We start from the raw sequence: 26490 nt of genomic DNA on the forward strand, positions 1-26490 counted from the left end.
GTTCAAATATTGTTTTAGACACTTACCAGGTATGAACATGGATTTAACCTCAGATTTTTCATCCATGAAATGGATACAATCACAGTGTTACTATAAGGAACAAATGAAATAATGTGTACTATGTATAAACTACTTTGTAGACAAAGTATATTAGTTAATACTTTGGAGTTTTATATTCAGTGACAACAGGAATCATTTTGCACTCATAGAAAGAGGTCTATTTTAGGTGGTAATTCCAAATAGTAAATAGATACTTAGTCAAGCTCACCATTAAACTACTTCCTTAGGGAGATAAGGCAAATTTCTGAATGAGCTTCAGAGAATACCAGATGTTCTGATTCTGTTGTAGTTTGATACACTGATAGGAGGATTCTGGGAAGATGGTGAAATTGGTCAGAAAATTTCAAGCTCTCCAGATTCCCCTACAAACAAAACAAAATTGTGCTTTAGGACGAATATAAATTGGGGAAAATCAAAGAAGACAGGGAAGAACAATGGTCCTCCTAGAACCATCCTAGAAGATCCAAAGAAAGATACCATGACTGGGGTTTAATCCTCTGAAGTTTAGACATCTTTAAGCTAGCTCTGCAGAAACAAGGAGCAGGGAGCCCTGGAGTTAGCTGGGTTCAGAGATAATCTCAGACCAAACTACAGGAACTTTTACCTTCCCTATGTGGGGAATGGGGATCTAAAGCTGGGAAGACTGAAGGAACTACTGCTGATTAGGAAGGCCAGGCCCAGCTTATTGCAGAGACCCAGCCCTGGATGAGAAGATCTAGCACATTCCATAAATGCAGAAGCAGAGAGTTAGGAATACTGCTGGCTGTGGCCCCTTGCAGGAAGGTGGAGCTTTTGGTTTAGGGTCTCAGGTTGGAGGTGAGAGCTGACATAAAGTCAAAAGCACCATTCCCTATGCTCATCCTTTCCTCCTCTCCCAGGATTATAAGTGCTTACAATGATAAGTTTTCATTTAAAAAAAAAAAAAATTAACAAAGAAAAAATAACCCAATCATAGAAACTTACTATGAGAAGTAGGGAAGGATGAGGTTCATCTTCTGAGAATAATAAAGTAAAAAAAAGCTTCTTCTATCCCAAAGAATAATGTCCAGAAAGAATTTATAGAAGAATTCAAAAAAAGACTTCAAAAGTCAAATAAGAGAGTTAGTGGAAAAATTAAGAAAAAAAAATCATTCAAAGAAGACAATAAGATTATGAAAAAAAATTAACCAACTGGAAAAGGAGATACAGAGTCTTAAAAAAAAAGAAATAATTCTTTGAAAATTAGAATTGGGCAAGGGAAAGTCAGTGAAGATATGAGACCAAGAAATGGCAAAACAAAAATATTAAAAAATGAAAAATAATAGAAGAGAATGTGAAATGTAAGAAAAACAACATATTTGGAGATCAGATCTGGCGATCTGGAGAACAGATCAAGAAGAGAAAACATAAGAATAATTGGACTACCTAAAAAAAAGAAACTTGACACAATAATATAGGAAATAATCAATGAAATTGTCCTGGCATGATAGAACATGAGGGGAAAGTAGAAATAGAAAAATCCATTGATTATCTCTTCAATTTTTAAATTTTTTTTTTACAATGAAAACACCTAGGGATATTATTGTTAAATTTGAAACCCCCAGTCATAGAAAAAATTCTGTGAGAAACAAAACAAACCAAAAACAATTCAAATATGCTGGAACTATAATTAAAATTGTACAGGATTTATCAGCAATTGCAAAAGATCACAGGTCCTGCAGTAATATATATCAGCAATGAAAAGAACTAGGTTTGGGGCCAAAAATATAAGCAGCAAAACTAACCATAATATTGAATTAAAAAAAAAAAAAAAAAAAAGGATATTCACAAACTTGCAGCTTTTTAGAACTTCGCCTCAACCAAACCAGAACTCAATAGAAAATTTAACATACAAGAGACAGCATCAAAGATTAATTTCAAACGACTCAACAAGGACAAATTGTTTATGTTTCTTACATGGAATTGTAAACCACATACATGTTTAAGATTGACATCAGTAATTGAATAGTTTAAAAAAAAAAAAAAGATTAGGGCAGAACTGGGTTTAACCTGACTTTTAAAAGCAAAACTGTCTAAGAAAGATAAAAATAATAATTATGCTATATGAATGAGGTACATAAGAAAGACTGGTCAAGAGGCATTAGAGTGTGGAGGAAGGCTGGTAATTCCGAAAACCTACTCACATTGGGAATGGGTTTCATAGGGAACAATACATCTGCTTGTTTGTCTCTCTCTCTAAAGAAATAAGGGGGGAGGGAATATGATGAAGTGAGATTTAGGACTGTATTTATAATTTTATATTACAGTATTAATGGGAGTAGAACAAAGTGTGTAGTTTAATGGGAAAGAGATAAAGAGGAAGGGAAAGAGTAGCATAGGATAAGATGGAGTACAGAAGTGGGATAAGGTGTGTAGATTAATGAAAATGATATTTAAAAAATAGTTGAACACACTGGAGAATCTTAACAGCCTACATTTATATATGCATGAGATGATGATGGACTTGGGATGGTAGTGTCTCCTGACTAATGAGCCAGATGCTTACATTTCTTATTTTCAATCCTCATTGATTGATTATGTGATACTGTCTATATCATGTTGGTTTATAATTTGCTCTCTAGTATTTGAATGGGACAGATAGCTGATGATATTTGAATGAACTCATTGATACATAGATTCTGATTCTACAAGACTACCCTCCTCAAATTCCTAATTTGCTTCCTATTAAAAAAGTGCAGGTATATTGATTCCAGATGGCACTATCCACTCTCCCACCAAGAGTGGAGAGAATTACCTCAGTGTGTCTTTCTCATTTTAGTGTGTGTGCGTGTGTAAGAGTCTTCTGATTAGAGGTCTTAGGTTAGAATGTCACCACTCTGACAGCACAGCATTACTCACCACTAGTATTAATTGCAAACATAAGTACCTTCCTTAAGGAAGTACCTATATATATAAGTACCTAGCCTTAAGGCTTAGGGGTTTTTAAGAATTTCTCTTAACATTAAAGAAAAGAGTTTATACTTTACTGTTATTTAGGAGGAAGGTTAGAGGACTTCTCATATATCCATATAGATCTATATTTGTCCCATTGGTATCCCTGGAGATCATCTCTCAAGTTTCTAATTCATCTCTTTCTCAAAGCTGCCTAAAATAAATTTTCTAAAGCTAAGTTCTGATCCTATCAAATAACTACATTCAGAAATCCCCTTCTTACCCATTACAAATTGCCTAAAAACCTCTTGTGGTCCTTTATTGCTAGTAGGATAAAATAAAATGCCTTTAAATAAAATTTGCATAATCTGCCTCCAACTCCTTTTCTTAGTTTATTTTATACTACTTCCTTTCCTCATAAATTGAACTACAAGTTATTTCCTGAACTGCGGAAGCTATCATATTTTTAACCTTCTCTGCATGCTTTTCAAGTAATACTCTAATTCCTGAAGTGTCCTTCTTCAGGTAGGTAGATGACACATTGGATAATGTACCAGACCAGAAGTTAGAAAGATCCATCTTCATGAGTTCAAATCTAGCCTCTACATGCTAGCATTGTGACTCTAGGCAAGTCATTTAATACAATTTGTCTCACTTTTCTTGTCTGTGAGGAACATGAAACATGAACATGAAAAGAAATGGCAAACCATGTTAGTATCCTTGTCAAGAAAATCCTAAATGGGGCCACAAAGAGTCAGCCACAGAGTAAGACACAAGTGAACAACAACAAATGTAATTTTAATTTAAGGGTAGCTAGGTGATTTAGTGGATAGAGCACTGGTCTTCAAATGAGCTCAAATCAACCTCATGAGAGGTCTTCATGAGTTCAAATCAACCTGAAGTACTTACTATATGATTGTTGCCAAGTCTTTTAACCCTGTTTGCCTCAATTATTCATTCAGAAAATGAGTTAGGGAAGGAAATTGCAAGCTATTCCAGTATCTTGAAGACTGAAACTACTGAATAATACATTCTTTATTCATCTTTATATATTGAAATTCTCCTTATTCAAATCCCAGCTGAAGTGAACTTCTTCCATGTTACCTTCCATGATATTCTCAGTTGAAAATGCTGCCTTTAAAGAAATATATTTCTTTTACTTCTGTTAAATTTACCTTGTATCATACTTACTTTTTGTAGATGTCACAAAACCTTTATTGAATGAAAACCTTTTTGAATTGGGGCAGAGACTACTATCTTGGTACTCCTAATTTCAGACCCAGTGTCTTGCATAATAAACATTTAATAAATGCTTATTGAATGAATTAATTGTGACACAGATATGATAGGTGTATTTTATAATATTTTCAATAATAATTACTTACATCCTATTTCTATATAGATACAATAAGAAACATAAGGATCTCTTAAAATTTCCTGAGACATGGTTTGCTTTTTTTGGGTTAATGCTCTCTAACACTGTGTTTTGCTTTGCAGGCAAATTATACCTTTGACTTTGTAGACAAACTGAAGATTGTTTTTGAAGCAATGCTGAAAATGTCCAGTATTTTTTCAGAATGGTGGAAATGCTGAAATGATTAATCATCTCCAGGTTAGTTGTGATTCATTGTGTGTGCAGAACTATTTGCTAAGAACTGTCTGATAGATTAACATGGTTTTTGAAAAAAAAGCTAAGGTAAGCAGTGTGATATATTGGAAAGAACATTGGATTTAGTGTCAAGGGAATTAGGTTTGCTTCTTAGAGCTCTTTGCTTAATATGTGTGTTATCTTGGATAAATAATTTTCCCTCTTGGAGCGTCAATTGCCTTGTATACAATGAAGTCTTTTGGACTGGGTGATTTCTAAGGTTCATTCAAGCTCTAAACTTATGATCTTTTGAATATTGTGTCTCATGGAAATCTATAGCGCTAGAGAGAAATTCTTATTGGCTATTTTCTTATCATTAAAGTCACTTTGTTTAAGTAGCTCTGCAGTGGAAAGGATAATTGGTTACTCAGGATCAAAACTTGTTAAATGCACACCTCCCTCTGTACTTTGTAGGATGTTCAGCCTATTTATAAGAGATAGGAAACTGATAGAAATTCACAAGAAAAACACCTCACGAAACTAGAAGTTCTTGTAAAATGAACATCACTAATCCTAAACTAAATCATTTTAGACTTTAAAGCAATTTCATTTAGCTAAAACTCTCTATGTTTACATTCTTATTCTGTGCTTCAACATCGGGTTCCTAATGTTTCCTAAAGGGAATGGAATCTTCTTTTTCTCCTCCTACTCTCTTCAGTTTTGCTCTTTTGGCATTAGATCATCTTAGAAAGGTTTGGGCACAGTTATTACTCAGTTCTACAATCCCAGGCTTCCTCTCATTCAATCAGAAAACATAATTCCATAATAGGGTTTCAGTCATTCTACCCACTTTCATACCACTTATCACTAGTTTTCACCCCACTTAGCACTAGTTTTCTAGCTTCTTCATCCCATAAAGGAAAGAAAAGGACAGTTCAATGAGTGTGTTTTCTTGTCTCCTCAAAAATAAAATAAAATTTACTGCTACTCCAGAAGCCTAAAGAAACAAAGTTCAATATTCCAAGTGCTCATGAATGGTGGCTGTTGGAAACACAGAACAAGTTCAGCTGCTCAAAGCAGGAGAGACAACTATAATCTAGGACTACGTTTCAAGTAGAGGGCAGATCACACTTGATCTGGAGGAACCATTTTTGTCCATTAGTAAGTGAGCTTATGTTATCTTGGTGAATTTTTGTAGATGGAAACAGTTATTAACATGAAGCTACAGCTATCAAGGAATTTATGCTCATATTAAATAGGAAGGTCCCTAAGGGGAAGAATCAATCTAAAAGACTGGCATATTCTTGACCATATTTATTCTTACTTGGATTATTTACCATTCAATTTTGAGACAACAGAAGTACATATAACATATATAACAATGATAACAATAAAAACAATAATAATAGCTACAATGATAACAGCGACATATTAACATATAATACCATTTGTATTCTTGTGTAGATTATTTCCCCTCACTTTTGAGATAACAAAGACACATATAAGTTTTAAAATATCTAATATCTTATTTTAAAATATCTAATGCTAATAATATAATACATATAATATAATATAATATAATATAATATAATATAATATAATATAATATAATATAATATAATATAATATAATATAATATAATATAATATAATATAATATAATATAATATAATATAATATAATATAATATAATATAATATAATATAATATAATATAATATAATATAATATAATATAATATAATATAATATAATATAATATAATATAATATAATAATATAACAACAATAACTGTCATTAACATAGATTTTAAGTTTTGGAAAATACTTTACAAGAGCAGTTATGTGGCACAGTGGATAGAGCGCTAGGCCTGAAGTCAGAAGGACCTGAATTCAAATGCTGCCTCAGAAATTATTAGCTGTATGACCTTGGGTAAGGTACTTAATCCTAATTGCCTTGAAAAGATAAAGAAAAAAAATGCTTTACATGCATTATTTGTTTTGTCTTCAGAACAATTCTGCAAAGTAGGTGCTTCTATAAATATAATTATGTAAAGACAGCTACACACGTATATGTATGTGTATATATGTAACTAATATATGTATATGTATGTATAAGTGCATATAAGTGCTGCATATGGCAGCAGTGATTTGGGATGTATGGGTCATTCAAGTTGTTCTGATACCTCTAGTGTAAAGACTCGCTGAGAACTTTTTAGGGCTATTCTTTTGTGTCTACATGGCACTTCATTCTCCCTGTGGTTTCAAGAAACTGTGGCATATGCAGTGGCCGCACTCCAGTAAACCATCTCAGTAGTCAGGCTAAACCAGGTTGAGGGTAGGTAACTGGTTTAAAACCCGTTGATGAGTTAGGGGGATGTCTACCCCAAACATGTGAAGACTTCTCTATTATATTGGGTAAATGGAAACAATTTGTTCCAATAGCTTTGGAGGTAGTTAAAGCAGGCACTATGGAAAGCTTAAGGCTTTGATCAATCATCAGAGATCCCAAGGTCATCCACTGCATCCCAGGCCATCTCCAATCATCTTGATTTTTGTCTTGCTCCTGGTCTTTGATGACTCTGGAAGAGAGTGTGAGCCTGATGACTTTGTGTAATTTTGTCTTGTTTAAATCTAATTTATGTCTGGCTGAGTTAAGACATCACTCTGTTATGTCACTGGTCTTCTTCAAACTGGAAAGTTAAAGAACAATCATAGCAATTTCAGTTGATCACATTGAGGAAACTTAAAAACTCCAAATATAGATATCGGTTTATTATTTGTATCAAAAATGTTATATGTTCTTTCTATTAAAAATAAAATTTTATTTGCAGGAAGCCCTGAGAAATAAATTTATCAAGAACTTTGTAGAAAGTCAATTGCAGATTGACATGGACAAACTCACAGAAAAGCTACATAACTACAGTAAGTATGTCTTTGCCTATTCTAAAACATACAGAAACTGACTTATTTTAGAATTTCAGAAAAGATTTTCCACATCAGAGAAAAAAACTGAAAATAAAAAACAGCTAGACTCTGGAATTGTCATTGCACAATTAACTTCTTTTATCATCAATTCAAGATTGTACATTTAATCTCAATTATCTTTTATCTTGTGAGATTTGTAAAATCACTCATACTTTTAGATCTTTTTACACCTTCATTTTGTTATTCAACAAACTAGCTAAAGTCTTAATATCCCTGTCTGTAACTAAGGACTCTCAACTCATTAAGTAGATATGAGAGAAAAGGTTTGCTAGTGTCCTTTCAGAAATACCTACTATATTTACATTTAGATAGATTATATCCAAAGCATTCTCTTGATCATGTTACCCGGAATCAGGAAGATTCATTTTCTTGAGTTCAAATCTGGTCTCAGATACTTATTAGCTGTGTGTCCTGGGCAAGTCACTTAACCCTGTTTGTCTTGGTTTTCTTATTTTTCTCACCTGTAAAATGAGCTTGAGAAGAAAATGGCTAATCACTCCAGTACCTTTGCTAAAAAAATACCAAATAGGGTTACAAAGAATTGGACATGACTGAAAAATGACTACAATAAAAGTAGAAAGTGAAGGATCCTTCAAAAGATTAGACTGTTACATCCTTTTTCTCTTGGCTCATGGCTCATTTTAGAATGGGGAAAGGTGGTAGGAAGCTACCTCCAGACTTACTTTTCCAAGGCTTGCTTACAGCAGCCCATTTTCATCTTTCCCATTTGTGTCAATTTCCTCTTTTTCATTCACACTTAATGAACTAAGGATATCAGGGGAATAAAAAACAGATATTGCTGTAAAAAGGCTATTTTGAAATTATGTGATATTCCAGAGAGTCTAGAAAGGTGGGAGGATGCAATCATTTTTATCTTTTCAAAAGCATTATCATTCAAAGGATTATAAGTAGCAGATTTCATATCTTATGAAAAAAAGAAAACCTAAATCAAAAAAAATTCACATTTAGATTTTCTATAGATTCTGTTTTTTAACAATGAAATTTCTATTTGTTTTCAAATTTCTCCAAATTATATTTAATAATCTTCTGGTCCTTCCCTCCAAATTGTTCTGTGCCATCTTGTTTTTGTGTGCCTCCTTTGCCTTTGTCACATCCTCACTTATTTAGGTAACTTTTTGTACATATCATATCTTTCCTTGTAGACTGTAAACATCTTGGCAGAAACTATGTTGCTTTTGTTGTTTGCATTTTTAGCATCTAGTATATATTTATTCAATATTTGTGGTATTGAATAAAATGAAAAAAAGTTGGAAAGAGAACTGGATTTAGTCAGATATTCATATTTTATTTCTGGTGTTTAAGATCTAAGGAATATTGAGCCAGTAATTTATATTCTGTGATTCAATTTTTTCTTTTGTAATATGAAAGTGTTGGATTAAATGACCTCAAATGCCCTGCCTAGTCCTAAAGCCTAGATGCTGAATCTGGGCAATGGCAGGGGATTGACTCAAGTAGATAATATATCCTAATTTGTTTACTTTTCTCAGCTGGGATGTTGGGCAAGATGTTTAATCATTCAAAGGCTGAACAATTTCATTCCTTGGCCCAAATCATGGTAAACATCTCATCCTGTGTACTTCTAAATCGGTTCCAGCCACTGGAGTCTGTGGAAATACTGGAGAGAGAAGCTCATGGGCTCATGCAACAAAACAATTTATTGGCTAGTAAGTAAACTCTGGAGAACAGCTGTTATTTGGGAGATACCAGTTTGGATATATTGGCATTTTGCATATTTCTTTTTCAAAGTGTCTTACAATGGTGTGGAGAGAAGTGAAAAAAAAATGCCTTTAAGATAAAAGAAAAAATAAAACAGAAGAAAAGCACAATGGTTTGATGAGAAGATATGCCTCATTCTTTCACCCCACAGAGAAAGTAATAAGAGCTAATGATCTTTCCATCAGCTTGAGCCTTAATCCTATTCACTGGATTTGGTTTCACTGACTGTGAGACATCTTTTATGTTTTCACATCACACATGATAAATTATTTGTCCTTAGGTACAGAGTGATCCTTGCAGTTTTTTCAATCAGACCTTTATTTTCATTGTGGTTTACTGGTGTGCTCAACCTTGCAAAATATGAGACTATAGCTTATTCATCATCATCTTTTAGTTTTTTAATTACTTAAGTAAAAAATGCTACAGTCTTTTAAAATTGAGGTTGGCTCTATAGTTCATTGATTTTCTTTCATTGTTATCTCATTGGTAAAACCGAATGACTCTTATGATTTGTGTACATGTTTAAAGCACATTTAATTAATGTGCTGAAAGTTATTTGTTCTTTAATGACATCTATCTTTTATAGGAATAATTTCTAAGTAATTGAGGAATCTAATTCAATATGGAAATTCTTTTGGAAAAAAATTCATAAGTTCTTTTTCCTTAAGAAAAAAAAATTACTTATGTGATGTCAGCTCTAGTTTTTGTGTGACCTATCAAAAGGACTTAATCCTTTCCTTTTCTTTTTTCTTCTTTTAGGCATTATATTCAACAGTTCCATAACCAGCAAGAAAAATGGATCAGATTTTGTTGATCTCCCACACCATTTCATCTATACAATTAGAACCAGTGTTCTGTATAGCATGAGAACAGATTTGGTAAAAAATCCTTTGTGGAAATTTCATCCCCAAAGTCTTCCAGCTGATGGGTTCAAATACAATCATATTTTTGTTCCTCTGCAAGACATGATTGAAAGAGCCATCATTCTGGTACAAACTGGACTAGATACATTGACACCACCAATACAAGCCCAAGCCATGCCATATCCTTGCCACACCAGTGACTTGTAAGTTGAATTTCATACTTGATAGAACACAGGCTCTGAAAAAATTTATGACTTTCATTCTGTCTTTACATCCTGTTTCTAGAATGATTTTTACATGGTAGAAATTTAGTACTTGTAGAATTGGATTTAAATGGGTTTTGCAGTCAGGATGTCCTTAAATATTTTTTCATAATTCAAAAAGGTTCACATGTGGATAACCAAAAAAAGTTTTATACTTTTCCCCCTAAGAGAATGATGAATGCAATATTTTCAGAAAGCAATTATTTGAAATTCAATTTTATATAAGTAAGATATTTTGGCAGTCAACAAACAATAACTTCACTGTGCTAGCCTGGTCAAATGAGTTTCATAAATTAGACATTAGACAAATAGAATTGTATTCTAAACATTAAAACTCATTTGATAAATATTCTTGGCAAAATTCTTTTCATTTTGGTGTCTTAAATTCCATTCATCATTGATACACAGAACTGAATAAAACAAAATCTCTGTTTTCCAAGAGTTTATACTCTAGGAAGGGCAAATAAAATAAAATAGACAAGTTATTATGTCCCATTTTGTTTTGTAGTTAAGTTTATAAAAGAGAGAATCTTATTCATCCCCAATGATTCAACCATACCTTCTATTTAATTCTTTTAAATACATATACTGAATCCTAGTTATTTTGGAGTTCCAAACCCATACCTCCAGATTCCTTTAAGATATTTCTACCTGGATATCCAGCTTAACATTTAAAACTCAACATATCCCAAAGAAAGCTTATTTTTCCTGAATTCCACCACACAGACCACACAGTAGTCAGTGCTATTATTGGCTTATTCTTTCATTCAACTTTGGTATTATCTATGATTCCTCCTTCTATCTCACTTCTTAGATCCAATTGATTACCAAGTCCAATTAATTTGATTTTCAAATCTCTATTTTTCCCATTTCCACTCTGCTTATTGCCACCCCATTACTGGACATATGTTGATCATACAACACAAATGATCAGTATAATCTTCCAATCTTAGATTGTTTTTTCCACTTCCATTCCTTCCTTTCCTTTATCCATTTTTTACAGTTCTGCCAAACTAGATTTCTATTTGGACAAATTAGATGTCATTCTACACAAAACTCTTCATTTTCTTAGTTTCCTAAATAAAGTTCAATTTTTTTTTTAATCATGACATTTAAGAATCTTCATAGTATAACTCCCAAATAATTTTCTAGTTTTATCTCATTGTGGTGCAGAGGCAAGAGTTCTATACCAGGTCAAGAGGATATGGGTTAAATCACTGGGATTTTAAACAAGACACTTAATTTCTTTGGTTTCAGTTTCTCAATATATAAAATTAAGGGTTAGACTAAATTACTTCTAAATTTTCTTCTAGTTTTAAATATAAGATCATACTACTGTGTCTTATATAATCTGTCTAGACAAAGACATTTTATTATAACCAGACAATTTCTGAATTTTATTGCTTTTGTTTCTTTGTCCCTAGCCTTCCTCATGTTTAGTATGCATTTTCCCTTCTACTTGTTGAAACTCTGCTTATCTATTTAATCCCAGATCAAAAACAACTGACCATAGGAAGTTTTCCTAAATCACTTAAATAGGTAATGACTATTTCCTCATCAGACCTCATGTGATATTGTCACTGTTGTAAGTAATGGACAGGCCTGATAGGTGTTTCCCAAGGTGTCTATTAGCCAAGGATCTTCCTGGTTAAGTTCTAAAACAATCATCTAAGTTACAAAGGGATTGAAGTTTATGTAGGGGTCTATGGTGTATGTGTGTCTGTGTGTGTGTATGTATGTGTATATGTATGTGGAATACCAGCATGTATAAAATTTCAGATTCTTGGAGTATCAACATATGGTCCATGTACTGATATACTATTTTAGGAAATAGTGAGTTACCCCTAAGTAACATGTTAGAATAAATTGTCTTTAAGGATCCTCCTTCAACGTCTTATTAAGGGGTTTTAAACCAAGCCAGAAACTATTACTGCAATTTTTGGAAATTTTGCATCTTTCTTTGTATCTACACACATAGAAGGTACAAAATAAATTCTTATTGATTTGAATTGAATAAGATGAGTAGCCAGAACAGGATCCTTCCACAATACCAAAGTTGTTACAAATGTCCTTGACTGGAAGAGGTAAGCACCATCCTTTTTAGGTCTCAGTTTCTTTATTTGTAAATTGAGAGCATCAGAGTAGAGACTAATATCTTTTCCTGTTCTAATTCAATGATAATAGCTCTGAATCTTTTAATTTCAGAGCCAAGTTTTTCCTCATCTAAGAGGTAATAGAATGGCAAAATGTGTAGAGTGTTGAATTTAACAGTCAGGATGTTCAGAAAACTCCATACTTTTTAAATATCCTCCTTTGTAGTTCCAATGTTTTTAGAGCTAGAAAAAGTTCAGAAATGAAATAGTTCAATACCTTTAATATTTAGGAAACTGAAGCTTAAAGAATGTAAAGAATTTGTCTGAATTCACCTAAGTAGTTTAGCAGTACCATCAATTCAAATTTAATATATCTGACAACAAATTCTTACTTCCTTCTTTATACCAAATTGTCTCTTATCCCTTAAGTTAAATTAAAGACTGGTTCTGTGTCTTCTGGGCCAGAATGCCTCTCATTAATTGGGTCCTCCATATAATAATTTAGTTTAAAAAAGGGTTAGGCTCTAAAAAGTTGAGCCTATATTGAAATATATTAAATATTTAATATATGTATATAATACCATGTTATTACATTACTATCAATATATTATATAATAATAAATAAGCAAGTCTATATATTAAAATGATAATCGGGAGGCTCTTGAGAATAAATTTTTTATCTTTTCTTTATATCTTTATATCAAAAATTTTATCTTGACTTTCAAACTAAAAAGATTTACTCTTATTGTTGTTCAGTGTTTTGTGTCCATGTTTTCTTGTCAGCATTTGGGGTTTCTTGACAAAGATATTGAAGTAATTGGGCATTTCCTTCTCCAGATCATTTTATAGATGAAGAACTGAGGCAAATAAGGTCACCAAGGTCATACACTAGTCTCTGATGCCAGATTTGAGCTCAAGAAGATAAATTTTCCTGACCTCAGGCCCAGTACTCTATCCACTGTGCCACCTTGAAAAGAATTCATTTCTACTGCCCTAAGCAGTGGTTTGTTTCCAGGGATATTAGACACAACTCTTCTCTTTTTTCCAATATAAGGTCTCTTCCATAGCTGTGTAAACTATAAACTTTTATGGTTTAAGCTCATGAATCCCAAATGTTCCCTCTAGAGTGATTAGTTTTTATTTTATTATAATATTATCAGAGAGAATATCATATAATATTATAATTAGTCACAAATTTCACTTATTAGATTTTCTTAATTTTAAAATGAAGACTGGCAATTCTTTTCAATTCTACTTCAAATTATCTTTTTATTGAGCTCTATTACTCAAGACACTGGAGATTCATATTAAAGATAGGTGTTCCTTTACATTTTTTTCCCAAGCTGGCAGAATGCTTTCCTTTGGAGTTTTCCATCATTACTCCATGTTTCAGATTTGCCTCCCTTAATTTTCAGCTTCCTTTTATATATTGTCTTTCCTCATTAGACTGTCAGCTTCTTGAGGGCAGGGACTGTCTTTCTTTTTCATATTTGATTCCCAGTGCTTATTGATGTTCTTAATTTTAGCTTTTAACACAGCACAATACCTAGCATATGATAGGTATTTTAGAGATATTTGATAAATTATTTTGGCTTAATCTGTATAGATTCAATCCAGTTAAATTACATTATGAATAGCAGAGAAAGAATTCACACATATGGTAAAGCAGCAAGAATACCAGATCTGAAGTCAGAAGAACTTGGCTTATTTATTTATTTTTTAAATGAAAATACTATATGGTGATCCACATTCATTCCTTATGATTCTCTCTCTGGATGTGGATGGCTCTCTCCATCACAAGTGTTTTGGAATTGGCCTGAATCACCTCATTGTTGAAAAGAGCCAATTCCATCACAGTTGATCATAACATAATCTTGTGTTGCCCTGTATAATGGTTTAAACTGAATCTGCTGCACATTTCCAGTGTGACATTGACCAAGTCACTTAATCCATCTGGGACTGATTTTCCTAATTTAGAAAATTAGAAATTGCTATATATTTAGTTAGTAGAGACCAAGTTCCAATGATCTTATGCTAAACTTTAAAATTTACTTGAAAGAAATGAAAGACTTTTTAATCTTTAACTTGATCATGAAGCCAAGAATGTTCAGTGGAAGAAGGACTTTGTTTATTTCTTGTCCCTGCTCTCTTTGATGTTTTTGTATTTTGCATCTTTGTATCTTGACTCAGATGGGTATTTAAAGTGCTTGATCTCAGGATATGTCATTTGTGTGCTTTGGAGAGGAAAAGAAAAGAAAGGAATAGAAGCTGTAAATAAGAAATAATTCTAGTCAGAAAAATTGGACTAATATTACCTAGTTTCATGTCAGCAAACAAATAATTCTCTAGTGATTTTTCCATGACAAGATGCAATATTAAATTTTACACGTATTTGTTAAGGATTTACTATGTGTAATATCTATGCTATATATTTTGGGATTCAAAGAGAAAAATGAGAAGTCCTTGCCCTGAAGAATCTTATTATAGTAGGATCTGGAGCAGGCAGCTAGATCATGTAGTGGATAGAGCAATCATATTGAAGTCAAGAAGACCTGAGTTCAGATGTGGCCTCTGATACTTAACATTTGCTAGATGGGCAAGTCACTTAACCCCAATTGCCTAGTCAACAAGTATTCAACAAGTATTTAATAAGCGTCTCCTATGTATCAAGCTATATATGCTAGTCATACAGAGAGCAAAAAAATATTCTCTACTTTCAAAGACCTAATGATCAAATGAGTGGGAGGAGTATTAAAATAATTATAAACAAGAAAAATATATAGAGGATAAACGGAAGGGAGGCTCTAACATTAAGGGGGGGTCATGAAAGGTTTCTTTAGAAGATGAGATTGCAGATGTGTCTAGAAGGTAGAAGGTAGGGATAGTTAGGGTAGTCAGGGGGCAGAGATGTGGAGAAAGAGAAGGAGTGGGAGAGAGAGAGAAAAAAGAGAGACAGACAGAGACAGAGAGACAGAGAGACAGAGAAAGACAGAGAGACAGAGAGAAATACAGAGAGAGAATGAGTGAGAATTCTAGGATTAGGGAACAAAAATTAGGAATGGAGGAATAGCAAGGAAGCCAGTGTTACTGGATCACAGAGTATATAAATAATAGTAAGGTGTATGATTAGAAAGGTAAGAAAGATCCAAGTTATGAACATCTTTAAAAGCTAGAGAATTTTATATTTGATCCTGTAGGTAATAGGGAGTCACTGGGCTTATATTCATTCTTTTTGGAGGAGCAATTTTAATCTATTTTTGTAGCTGTCCATATTTAACATTTGATTCTTTTATTTCTATTTCACCTATTGTGAAACTGTAAATTGTAAAAAAAATTGTAAATTCATATTCGTTTTAAATGTCTCTTGAAGATGAAGTAAACAGACATTGTAAAGCAAGCATAGAAGAAGAATTTTTAAATTTTTAGGTGAAAATTGTAATGTTACAAAATTAAATTTAAAAGCAAAACAGATTAAGAGAATGATTAAGGGCTAACAAAATAAATAACTTTGGTTAACTTTTCCTGTGTAGGGAAAATGGACAATATTACCTATTGAGAATATTTACCAAGTATTTTAGAAAAGAATTTATGATTCTTCAGAAAGTTGATCTTTGAAGAGAAAGGAAAATATGCTTTCTTAGTGTTTCCTTCCCTGTGTATGATATCATATCTACAATAAATGCTGTCGTATTTGCTGATAATATTATTTCCTATTTACTGGAATCTGGTTTCCGTGAGTATATGCAATGTGATAGGATCAATAATTATCACTTTTTTTACACTTTATAAGATGTAAAGAACTGACTAACAAATAGGCAAAATTTTCCAACCTCAAAAATAGACTAAGGATTAATTGTTTTAATTATATGGGTCATTTAAGTTTTATTACTATAGTATGTTGTATTGTTTTCAGAAGAACATATGGTTTGTATCAGTATGGCACAACTGGATATTATTTATGATATTTTATGCATATGCATATTTACCTGCTCTAAAAACTATGTGAAAAATAACTTGTCAATTGATAAAAATACAAAAATGTTCATAAAATGGAATAATCCAAAACATTCAAGTTTTCTCAAAATAAACCATATCTTAGCTATTATCTAAATATAGAAAATAATAAAAGCATAAACACTAGTTACATAATAATAGAAATAGTAAAAATAATTACATAATATTCATTGTGTTATTCATGTTTACTTCATAGTTTTCTAGAGCAAAATGAGAAAAAAAGGGCTCTTCCTATTTAGATTTAATTGTTTGTTTTCATAATATAAATGAGAATAGAAGTTGTAGGAGATCTTTTCAGAGATAATCAGGAAATGTCACTTTGAAAATTCATAACGAATTTATAATGGCACATTAAAACTATGAAATGTTGTGATGTATGTAACCCAGAAAAATGGGTTAATGTGAAATAAAAAGAAAGATTATAGATTAAGAATTAGTTGATGACTTTCCAACAATGTCCAAAGGAAAAAAAAAACACCAGAAACTATGCTAGAGTGATAAAAGGAGATTTATATTTTAGCATAAATTATATTTAGAACTTTCTATTTCTGTATATAAACTCATAGAACCAACATCCTGAGCTATATAGGCTGAATAGTAGCCTCTTTCCTTCAGACATAACAAATAATTGCAAATTCTTCCCCCTCCAAACTGTATTCTGCCATGTTTTCTCTATTTCCCAGTTCTTTGCCTCAGCAAGATAGAGAGCTGCCATGTTGCCACTGTTGAAACATGGGTAAATTTCTATTGTTTGGAGATTAGATGTTGATGGTAATGGAAATAGAGAGTGGTCAATGTATGGGATTACATTCTGCTACAAGCTAATGTGTTGTGTTAGGGATACTGAGGAAGCATGAATTATGTATTAATTAATGTTATTCTTTTGGTTCTTAGTGTCTTAAACCATTGAGACAGCTTTAATTTCCTTATCTCTGGCATATAATTTCCATTTTACAAAAATTTGAGAAATCAAAAGAGTCAGAAAAAATGTCCATTTTTTCTCTTTGTTGTACATGTGATCTGGAAACCCCCTTTTTCTTTTATTCATATTTCCAATATTTGTAAGTGTGCCTGGCATATAGTAAGTGCTTAATATTTTTTTTATTTTACTGGATGTTGGCATTCTAGGCTAGTTTTTGGAACCATTTTCATAACATTTTAAATGTAAAACAAAACAAAATACATAGGATTACAAGAGAAACAATTTATATTGAAGCACAGTTATCAAATTTTTAAAAGGTCAGGAATAATAACATGTACACCTGCATTAAAGGATTCTTGTCATTTAGTTCTGACTATTGATACTTGTGGCATTTCTTTTATTTACAGATTCTTGAACAATGTTGGCTTTTTCTTTCCTTTGATAATGATGTTGACATGGATGGTATCTGTAGCTAGCATGGTCCGAAAGCTGGTTTATGAAAGAGAGATTCGTCTTGAAGAGGTATCAATATTTAACCATAAATGGAGAACTGTTTAGTAGAAGGAGGGAGAAGAAAAAAAAATACTGTAAGAAAAAACTATCTTTGGGGTTGAAGAAACAGGATTTGAGTTTCAATGCTGATAACTTCTACTGTATGAACATGAGGAAATTTTTTTTGACCACTTTGTATCTTGGTTTTGTTATCTAGAAAATAAAAAGTATTGCAATTGATAATCTCTTAAGATTTTTTTGCAATTCTAAAATTCTATCATCCTATTAATATTAATTGTGGCCCATGGAGGCTAATTAGCAGGGGGATAAAAAAATAACCTGTTGTTTGAGATCTAATTCTGATAACTAATTGAGACTATCTGGGCATGTCACACTGAGAATTGGCTTCCTCATCTGTAAAATGGGAATAATAATACTTACACTTATTCCTTATAAGAATATTGTGAGGGAAATAGCTTTGTAAACCTAAAAGTAAAGTAGAAAAAGAGTGTTGCTGAATTAAATGCACCTGATTTTGTATACACTGTAGTCCCCTGGATTTTCTGATTTAGAGGACTTGCTGTCAAGTCCAGATTCTCAGGGAAAAACTGCCTCAGGGTTTTTCCTTAAACTGCTGTTAAGTTTGTATCTTAACCCCCTGTTGGCACACAAAAAAAGGCTTCTTTCTTTAGAGATTAAGGAGTACTGACAGAGGAGGGAGACAATGGAATAAAACATCTAGCTTTCTTTCCTTGAGAATGTTGCTTCCTCAGCAAATTCCTCAAAAAGTTTTCTCAAAAGAATAAAAGGGTAGAATTGGAAAGAATACAGTCTATAAGATACATAGTTTTTAGCATTGATGTTGAGAAAGGAGATTTGGTTTTCCTCATCTGATCATGCTGCATTTCATAAACTCAAATAGTTAGCTAGTTTTAAGAAAAAAATATTCACATCCTTATATACTTAGAAAGGAACTACATCAGAGTCTAATCATCCACCATTATGATTTTACTGAGGCAGAAGGAAGCCATCATTCATCATTTCAAAGATGATGATATAAAAGCTGTGATTTGTCAAATCAATCAGGTAACAAAACACATACAAAGTGTGCTACATACATGACCTCACTTGAATTTTACAATAGTCCTGTGAGTTAGTACCATAGGGATATCCTCTCCCCAGGAAAGAGGATATATAAATATTTATTTATTTTCAAGTTAAATAGAAAAATAGGAAAAAAAAAACCCTTGCATATAACATAAGAGAAGATTCAAAATATAAAGCAATACAGTGAGTTAGTACCATAGGGATATCCTCTCCCCAGGAAAAAGGATATATAAAATATTTATTTTATTTTAAAGTTAAATAGAAAAAATAGGAAAAAAAAAAAACCCTTGCATATAACATAAGAGAAGATTCAAAATATAAAGCAATACATTTCCATTTTAAGAAAGGCCTACATATACATTTTGTTTCATAGCTGTCCATAGTTTTTCTTTGCTTCTTGGTAGGTTTTTCTTTTGTTTTCTGCTGTGCACTTTTTTACTTTAATCTTTTTTTTCCTATTCTCTTCCTTTCCCTAAGAAGTGCCTCTTTCTAGATAGATAAATACAGATTTATATACATATACATATATATATATATATATATATATATATACACACATACATAGATATATATATATAATCATACACATATATATTATTCTTATACATTCATATTCATCCATGTAAGACCACATTATGTTTGTTTGTCCTTTGTTTCTCTGACAGTGGACAACCTCTTTCATTGTAAGTCCAAGTCTTTCCATATTTTTCTCTCTTTACCAACTCATTATTTTACTATACTGTAGCAAATATTCTGGCAATATACTATCTAGTTGTTTTAAATAGTCTAAAATAATATTGATTAATATGGCTGACATATAGTGATTTCCTATTTTTCTCTCTTGATTAAGTCCATTTTTAGTTTTAATTTTTGTGTGAGATCACTACTAACCCTATTTTTTTTTGCTTACAAATTCTAATCCTGTTCTTTATTTTGTTTGTATGAATTTTTTATTTCCTATCCCTCCTGACTCCCTCTACTTTATTTTCTACCAGTTTATCTTGCTTTCCTCTTACTTAATATATGCTTCCCTCCAAGAATCCCTTCCTTATCCTCCCCCCATTTTCTCTTTATACCATTCCCATTAATCTATACTTTATCCCATTTTGTTAATTTATACACTGTTCTATTCACCTCCCCCATTCCATTCCTTCTCATTTTTAAAATACATTTAAAAGACTTTTATTCCCTTCTAAATGTATATGTTATTCTCTTTAACCCTCATCCAATATGAGTAAGATTACATTTAAAAATCCCTCTCTTTACCCTCCCTATTCCCTTATGAACTTATTTCTAGAAAAAAAATCTAGATTTTTATACCTTTCCCTCTTTAAGCATTCCTGATGAATTAAGAATCCAGAAGTATCAGCCCTCCTCCCCCCATCTAATTTCTCAATGCCAGTTCTTCCTTGTACACCTCATTTATTTTAAGATAATTACTCTTTTTAGCTTCACCTACATGGTTTTTGCTTTTTTAGAATTATAAACATACTTACTTCTATCCCAACCTTTCTTTTGAACTACTCAATTATTTTAGACATATGGAATAGTAATTAGAATTGGATAGGAGGACATCAGTGAAGTCATACAAGATCAGAAATAATAGAACAGGATAAAAAAGATGAAAAAATAGGAAAATCTGAGACATTTCATAAGAAAAACATAGGTTTGAAGAACAGATCAAGAAAAGAAAATATAGGAATAATTGCACTACCTGAAAGGTACGATCAAAAAAAAGAATTTTGATATAATACAAAAAGTAATTAAAGAAAATTGTCCTGAAGTGTTAGAACAAGAAAGGAAAATGGAAATAGAAAAAAAAATTATCAATCACTACTTGAAAAAGATTCTATAAGAAAAACCTATAGGAACATCATTGCTATATTTCAAAACTTTCAGACCAAAGAGAAAATTTTACAAGCAGCAACAGCAAACAACCACCACCACTACCACTACAACCACACCTACCACCACCACCACCACGGCAACAAAACAATTCAAATATGCTGGAGCCACAATTAGAATCACACAAGATTTATCAGTGGCTATAATAAAAGACCACAGGTCTTGGAATACTATATGTGACAGATCAAAAAAACTAGTTTGTGGCTAAAAAATATATTCAGCAAAAATTAACCATATTTGTGAACCAAAAATGAATATTCAATGAATTACCAGACTTTCAGGATCTTATTGCAAAAAAATCCCCTGAACTTAGTAGAAAATTGACATATAAGAAATATAAGGTAAACATAAAAGACTAATTTCAAGAGATTTAATAAGGACAAACTTTATGTTTTATACATGGAAATGTAAACCATATGTCTAAAATTGTCATTAGTAATTGGGTAGTTCAATAGAAAGATTGGATTAGAGCTGAGTATACTGTAATTTTAAAAAAGGAAAAACCATGTAGGAAAAGAAAAAACAAAAAACAAAACAGTAATTATGTCATAGAGATAAGGAGCAAGAACAAGAATTGACCCAGAGGTATTAGATGGGGGAAAAAAGTCAGGTAGTTCTGAAAATCCTACTCACATCAGGAATGGATTAGAGAGGAAACTATATACACATACACACACACACACACACACACACACACACATACATATACAAAACATATAAAAGAGCATAAAAAACTTTAAAATTTATTGAGAAATAAGAGAAGAAGGAATAGGAATAGGATAAGCTAGGGTGTATATCTTAATATATATTATATTATATAAAAACATATGATTACATATATCATATAATATATATAATATAAGCTAGAGGAGTGTATATTTTAATGTGAATGGAATAAAGAGGGAGGGAAAGGTCTGGGTGGGATGGGGACATAGAAGGGAGGGATATGATAAGGGAGGGATCCTGGCCCAGGCAGTAGGGCAAGATTAAGTAATAGCAAGGTAAGTTTGTTAGAAGTAAAGTAAAAGAGTCAGCAGGGATAGCAAATAAGAGATACATGCAAACACAATAATAGTGATGGAGTAGAATTTATTAGAATTTAAAAAAAAAGCAAGAGTAGTAATCATTGATCTCAAACACAATTAAAGTTAAAATAAATTAATCAAAAGAGAAAATTAAGGCAACTAAATTATTTATCAGCTATATTAGACTATATTAGTCTATTTTAGACTTTTAAAAATAACTAGATAGTATAAAGTTGGAATATTGCCATTGCATAGGAAAATAATTGATTAAGAGAAACAGGACAAACAAGCCTTTCCATAGGTTTATTTGAGTGTAAATATGTATATTTGTGTATGATTACAGGTCTGTGTATGTGCATGTATGGATATATGCACATATATGCATTTATGTATATATAAATATATCTGCTCAGTTGTAGACTTCTTGAGGAGGAGGGAGGAAAAACAGGGGAAAAGAAGAAAGTAAAAAGTGAGCAGCAGACAACAAAAGAAAACCTACAAGGGAGCAACAAAAAGATGGATAGTACTGAATATAATGTGTTCTATTATTATATATGCTTTCTTGGAATAGAAATTTATTGTTATATATTTTGAATCTTTTTATGTTATGCTGTCACTGTGACAGTTTTTTTATTTTTTCCCTATTTTTTCTAATTTGTATTTGTTTTAAATAAATACATACATAAAAAAATCCCAAATGCCATAAACTCTTTGTCCTTATTGAGTCCCTTATAATTAATCTTTGATGGTTATGCTATTTTATTTTTTATTTTTTGATTTTATATGTCAAATTTTCTATTATTTTCAGATCTTTTTGCAACAAAATTCTGATATCTGATAATTCATTGAATATTCATTCCCCTACCCCCCCCCCCCCATTCTGGATTATGCTTACTTAACTCTGTCTAATTTTTTTCAGCTGCTTTCTTGCTCTTACTTGTTTTCTACACAACTATAGATAATTAAATTGTTTAACTCCTGTGTATGTTTAAAATACTTTAAAAGTGCATTTAGATTTACCTCTCAAATTATATCATTTATTTCTTGAGGGCATAAGCTATATCTTATTTTTCTTAGTATATTCTATACTGAATGTAGCACACAGTGCTTTGTATATAGCAGATACTTAAAATGTTTTTATTTATTTATTTAATTTCACTATGGTAAACAAATTCAGAGAAAACAAAATAAATTGGGTTTGGAGAAATTTTAATTTTAATTAATTGATTTCATTCCTTTTATGTCTTTTTCTAGTGATACAAGGGGAGGGATCCTATTTTTGCTTCAAAATTAGAATACATTATTTCTGAAGGGCTAAGAGCAAATCTGTGTTTGATATACACTCTTTGGCCCTTCAGTCTTCTCTTCTTTTGCCATATTAAAAAAAAACCACCCTAAGTCAACCAAAAATAATATTAAAAGAATGATTTATTGGCTTGCCTTTTCACCAAATTCTGATTTTCCTCCCAGTTTTTCTGGTAAAGAAGTCTAGTATTATTATTTTTTTCCATGCCTGAAGAGATAGCAGAGATCATTTTGCTTAGTGTCTATTTAAAAAGTGAGGAGATTGAAAACTATACAGGTTAAATGATTTTCCTAAAATTGATTTAGCTATGTGGAAGCACTGGAGCTAAAAGCCACCTGGACCAGTTCTGACATTGGTATCTTTCTGTTTAGTAACTGTTTTATTCATTCTCAAATTTTTTTTCATAGTAAATGGTAATTTAGTATTCTTTTTTTTAAACAGTATATGAAGATGATGGGTGTTCACCCCATTGTTCATTTTCTTGCCTGGTTTCTGGAAAATATCATCATGATTGTTATAAGCAGCTGTGCTCTGGCCATCATCCTAAAGACAAGTGGCATCTTTGCACATAGCAATGCTTTCATCATTTTCCTCTTCCTTCTGGACTTTGGAATTTCAATCGTCATGCTAAGCTTCTTACTCAGTGCGTTTTTCAGCAGTGCCAATACTGCAGCCCTGTGTACCAGTTTGGTGTATATGATCAGCTTTTTGCCTTATATAGTTCTCTTGGTTCTACACAACCAATTAAGTTTTGCTATTGAAACAGTTCTGGTAAGTCATGGCTCTATATTTTACTTCACCCCTTTCTCATCAAAATAGAACAACAAACTTGATCTGTTTAGTTATTTTTAGGGGTACTTAAGGAGACATAATAAGATATAGTAATTAAAAGACTGGCTTATTGTTAAAAAGATCTGGGCTTAAGGGCTGCCGCTGATTCCTCATATTAGCTGTTTAGTCATGGAATAAGTCCCTTAATGTCTCAGGCTCCAGACACCTCTCTTAAGACAATAAATTGGAAAATAGTTGCTGATCCAAATGGATGGACGAAATTTCTATACTGGGAGTTCCTTACTCGGATGGATTTATAGGTGGTGCCAAAAAATCAATGACAACAATAAAAACCTTTTAAAGGTCTCCTTTTCATTATTCTGCTCATAGATCCAAGCCTGGCAGCTATGACTCTCTGAGATTACAATGATTTTGCAGGGTGACAGCCTGTTGAATGTTCCATTATTAATGTAATAGAGGATACTGCATGAAAACACTCTGGAAACTCAGCAGCATCCAAAAGAAAACACTAAGCTTTAGGGTATTTGCTTTTATTTTTTAATGAAACAAAAAGATATTTCTAAAGCCATTTATAAGCATTCTATTGAAGTACTTGTGAATCATATCATGTCAATGGGAGTAGTCCATGTCAAAATCATTTATTTAAAATGTGCCTATTGAAAAAATTATTTCTCTTCAGATATTTATATGACTTCTCTTCTTTTTCTAAAATCACCTTACTCTTAAAAAAAGGAAACAAAGAAATCAAAGAGAAAAGAGAAAAGAAGAGAGATAAAGGAAAGAAAAAAAAGAAGGAAAGAAAGGAAAAAAAGAGAAAATTAATGTATTAGACTAACAGTCATATGAAAAAGCATTGCAGAGAATCAATGAAAATTTATACTTAAGTGAAGGAATGTGAACTTATGGATAGAGTGCTGGTCTTGCAATAAAAAAAGAAAGGGTTCAAATCCCATATCTGATAATTATTAGCCATGTGATCCCCATTAAGCCATCATCTCTGTGTAACTCAGGTAACTTTTGAGAACTATCTAGTGAATCTTCTGGCCATAGTGTTTCCCTAGGATGATTGTTTTGGTGCAATTAATTAAATTCATGACTTCCAACATGTTTATTACTTCACACTGGAATTTGGACCTTCTCCTGTTAAAATAATGGCAATACATTTCTACTTATTAACTAGGTGTATTAAATGATATTCAGGAGAAATAGAAAAATGACAAAATATTTGGCAAAGAAAATACAGACAAAGCATATTATTATTTAAAATTCAATCTGCATAACTTTCTTTCCTCTATAGATGCCAAGATTTTAAGAATTTTATTCAGCATTTTTTGGGTCTACTTCTATCTCTAATTAAAAGACTAAAATATTCATCTACTTTTGATAACATTGTATTCTTCAGCTTGAAATGTCTTTTGTCTTTTCCATTGTAGTAAAGTATATTTGCCTTTTCTAGCGGATAAAATATTATTTCTCTACAATAGAATTCCTTTATAGTGGATAGTATTCTATTCATTCCATTATTCTGCCTCTAGTGAGCTCTAGGGCATTCACTTATTTAAAAAAGAGGCACTTTATTCTCTTTTCTGCTGATATATTTTATGTATTTTCAACATGTAGTACACTGAATTTATGACACTTCAAGCACTGCAGAAGAGTGAAATAATTCCTTTTAACATTATAACTAACTTGTTATCACTCTTTTAAAAATGGGTTGGCATTCTGTTAAATTTTTCAGTTTCAGAAATTTAAATAGTAGCCCAGAGCAACTGTTTGGTACATCTGAATGTGAATAGTTTGCTGTTTTTCAAGCTGAATTTATTCTTGGACCTGCTCTTTTATTCAATGAAAACCCTAATGTGTCTCTTTTCATCTTTTCTCTATCAATTGGTACAGTGTTTTCTATCTACAACTGCCTTTGGGCAAGGTGTATTTTTCATTACATTCTTAGAAGGACAAGAGGCAGGTAAGAGCATGGATTTTTCCTAAAGTGTCTTTTAATGAATAAGGCTTAAAACGAATAATTTTTGGAAATGTAGAAGTTTTAATATATTCTATAAGATTTAGTAAAAAAGAGAGACTAATCTTTTAATAATGAATAGGCTTTAAAATGGCCTTCCCCCTTTCCCCCCTTACTGCAGTTTATTGTTTCCTATTTATTTTGCCTTTGGTAAAAGTGAAACTATATTATCTCTTTTCTCCCTTACATTTTGCTTTATGCTATCTTTAATTCTATATTTTCCTGTCTTTTGCCCTTCCATTTTGTAAACATCTTCCCTGTTTCTCCTCATTTTTGCTTTGATATTGTTGCCAACAAAGACTCCTTAGAGATTTTTAGATCTATGGAAACAATGTGTTTTTTCCGTATCAAGACAAATAGGGCGTTATATGAATAATTTTGCAAGTGACCATTAGTTCTGGTTGTGGTG

The 26490-nt window shown here is 31.8% G+C and overlaps 1 protein-coding gene across 1 annotated transcript in view; it reads left to right on the plus strand.

Annotated features, from left to right (window-relative positions):
• The window catches only part of ABCA13 (ATP binding cassette subfamily A member 13), a 523487-nt gene that overhangs the window by 209282 nt on the left and 287715 nt on the right, over positions 1 to 26490 (plus strand). The window contains 8 exon segments of the mRNA XM_074283590.1: positions 4468 to 4539; positions 4541 to 4582; positions 7389 to 7479; positions 9051 to 9227; positions 10039 to 10345; positions 17842 to 17956; positions 23711 to 24040; positions 25958 to 26027. Of these exon segments, the coding sequence (XP_074139691.1) occupies positions 4468 to 4539; positions 4541 to 4582; positions 7389 to 7479; positions 9051 to 9227; positions 10039 to 10345; positions 17842 to 17956; positions 23711 to 24040; positions 25958 to 26027 (1204 nt within the window).

Source organism: Sminthopsis crassicaudata, chromosome 1 (assembly GCF_048593235.1).
Source record: "Sminthopsis crassicaudata isolate SCR6 chromosome 1, ASM4859323v1, whole genome shotgun sequence".
NCBI lineage: Eukaryota > Metazoa > Chordata > Mammalia > Dasyuromorphia > Dasyuridae > Sminthopsis > Sminthopsis crassicaudata.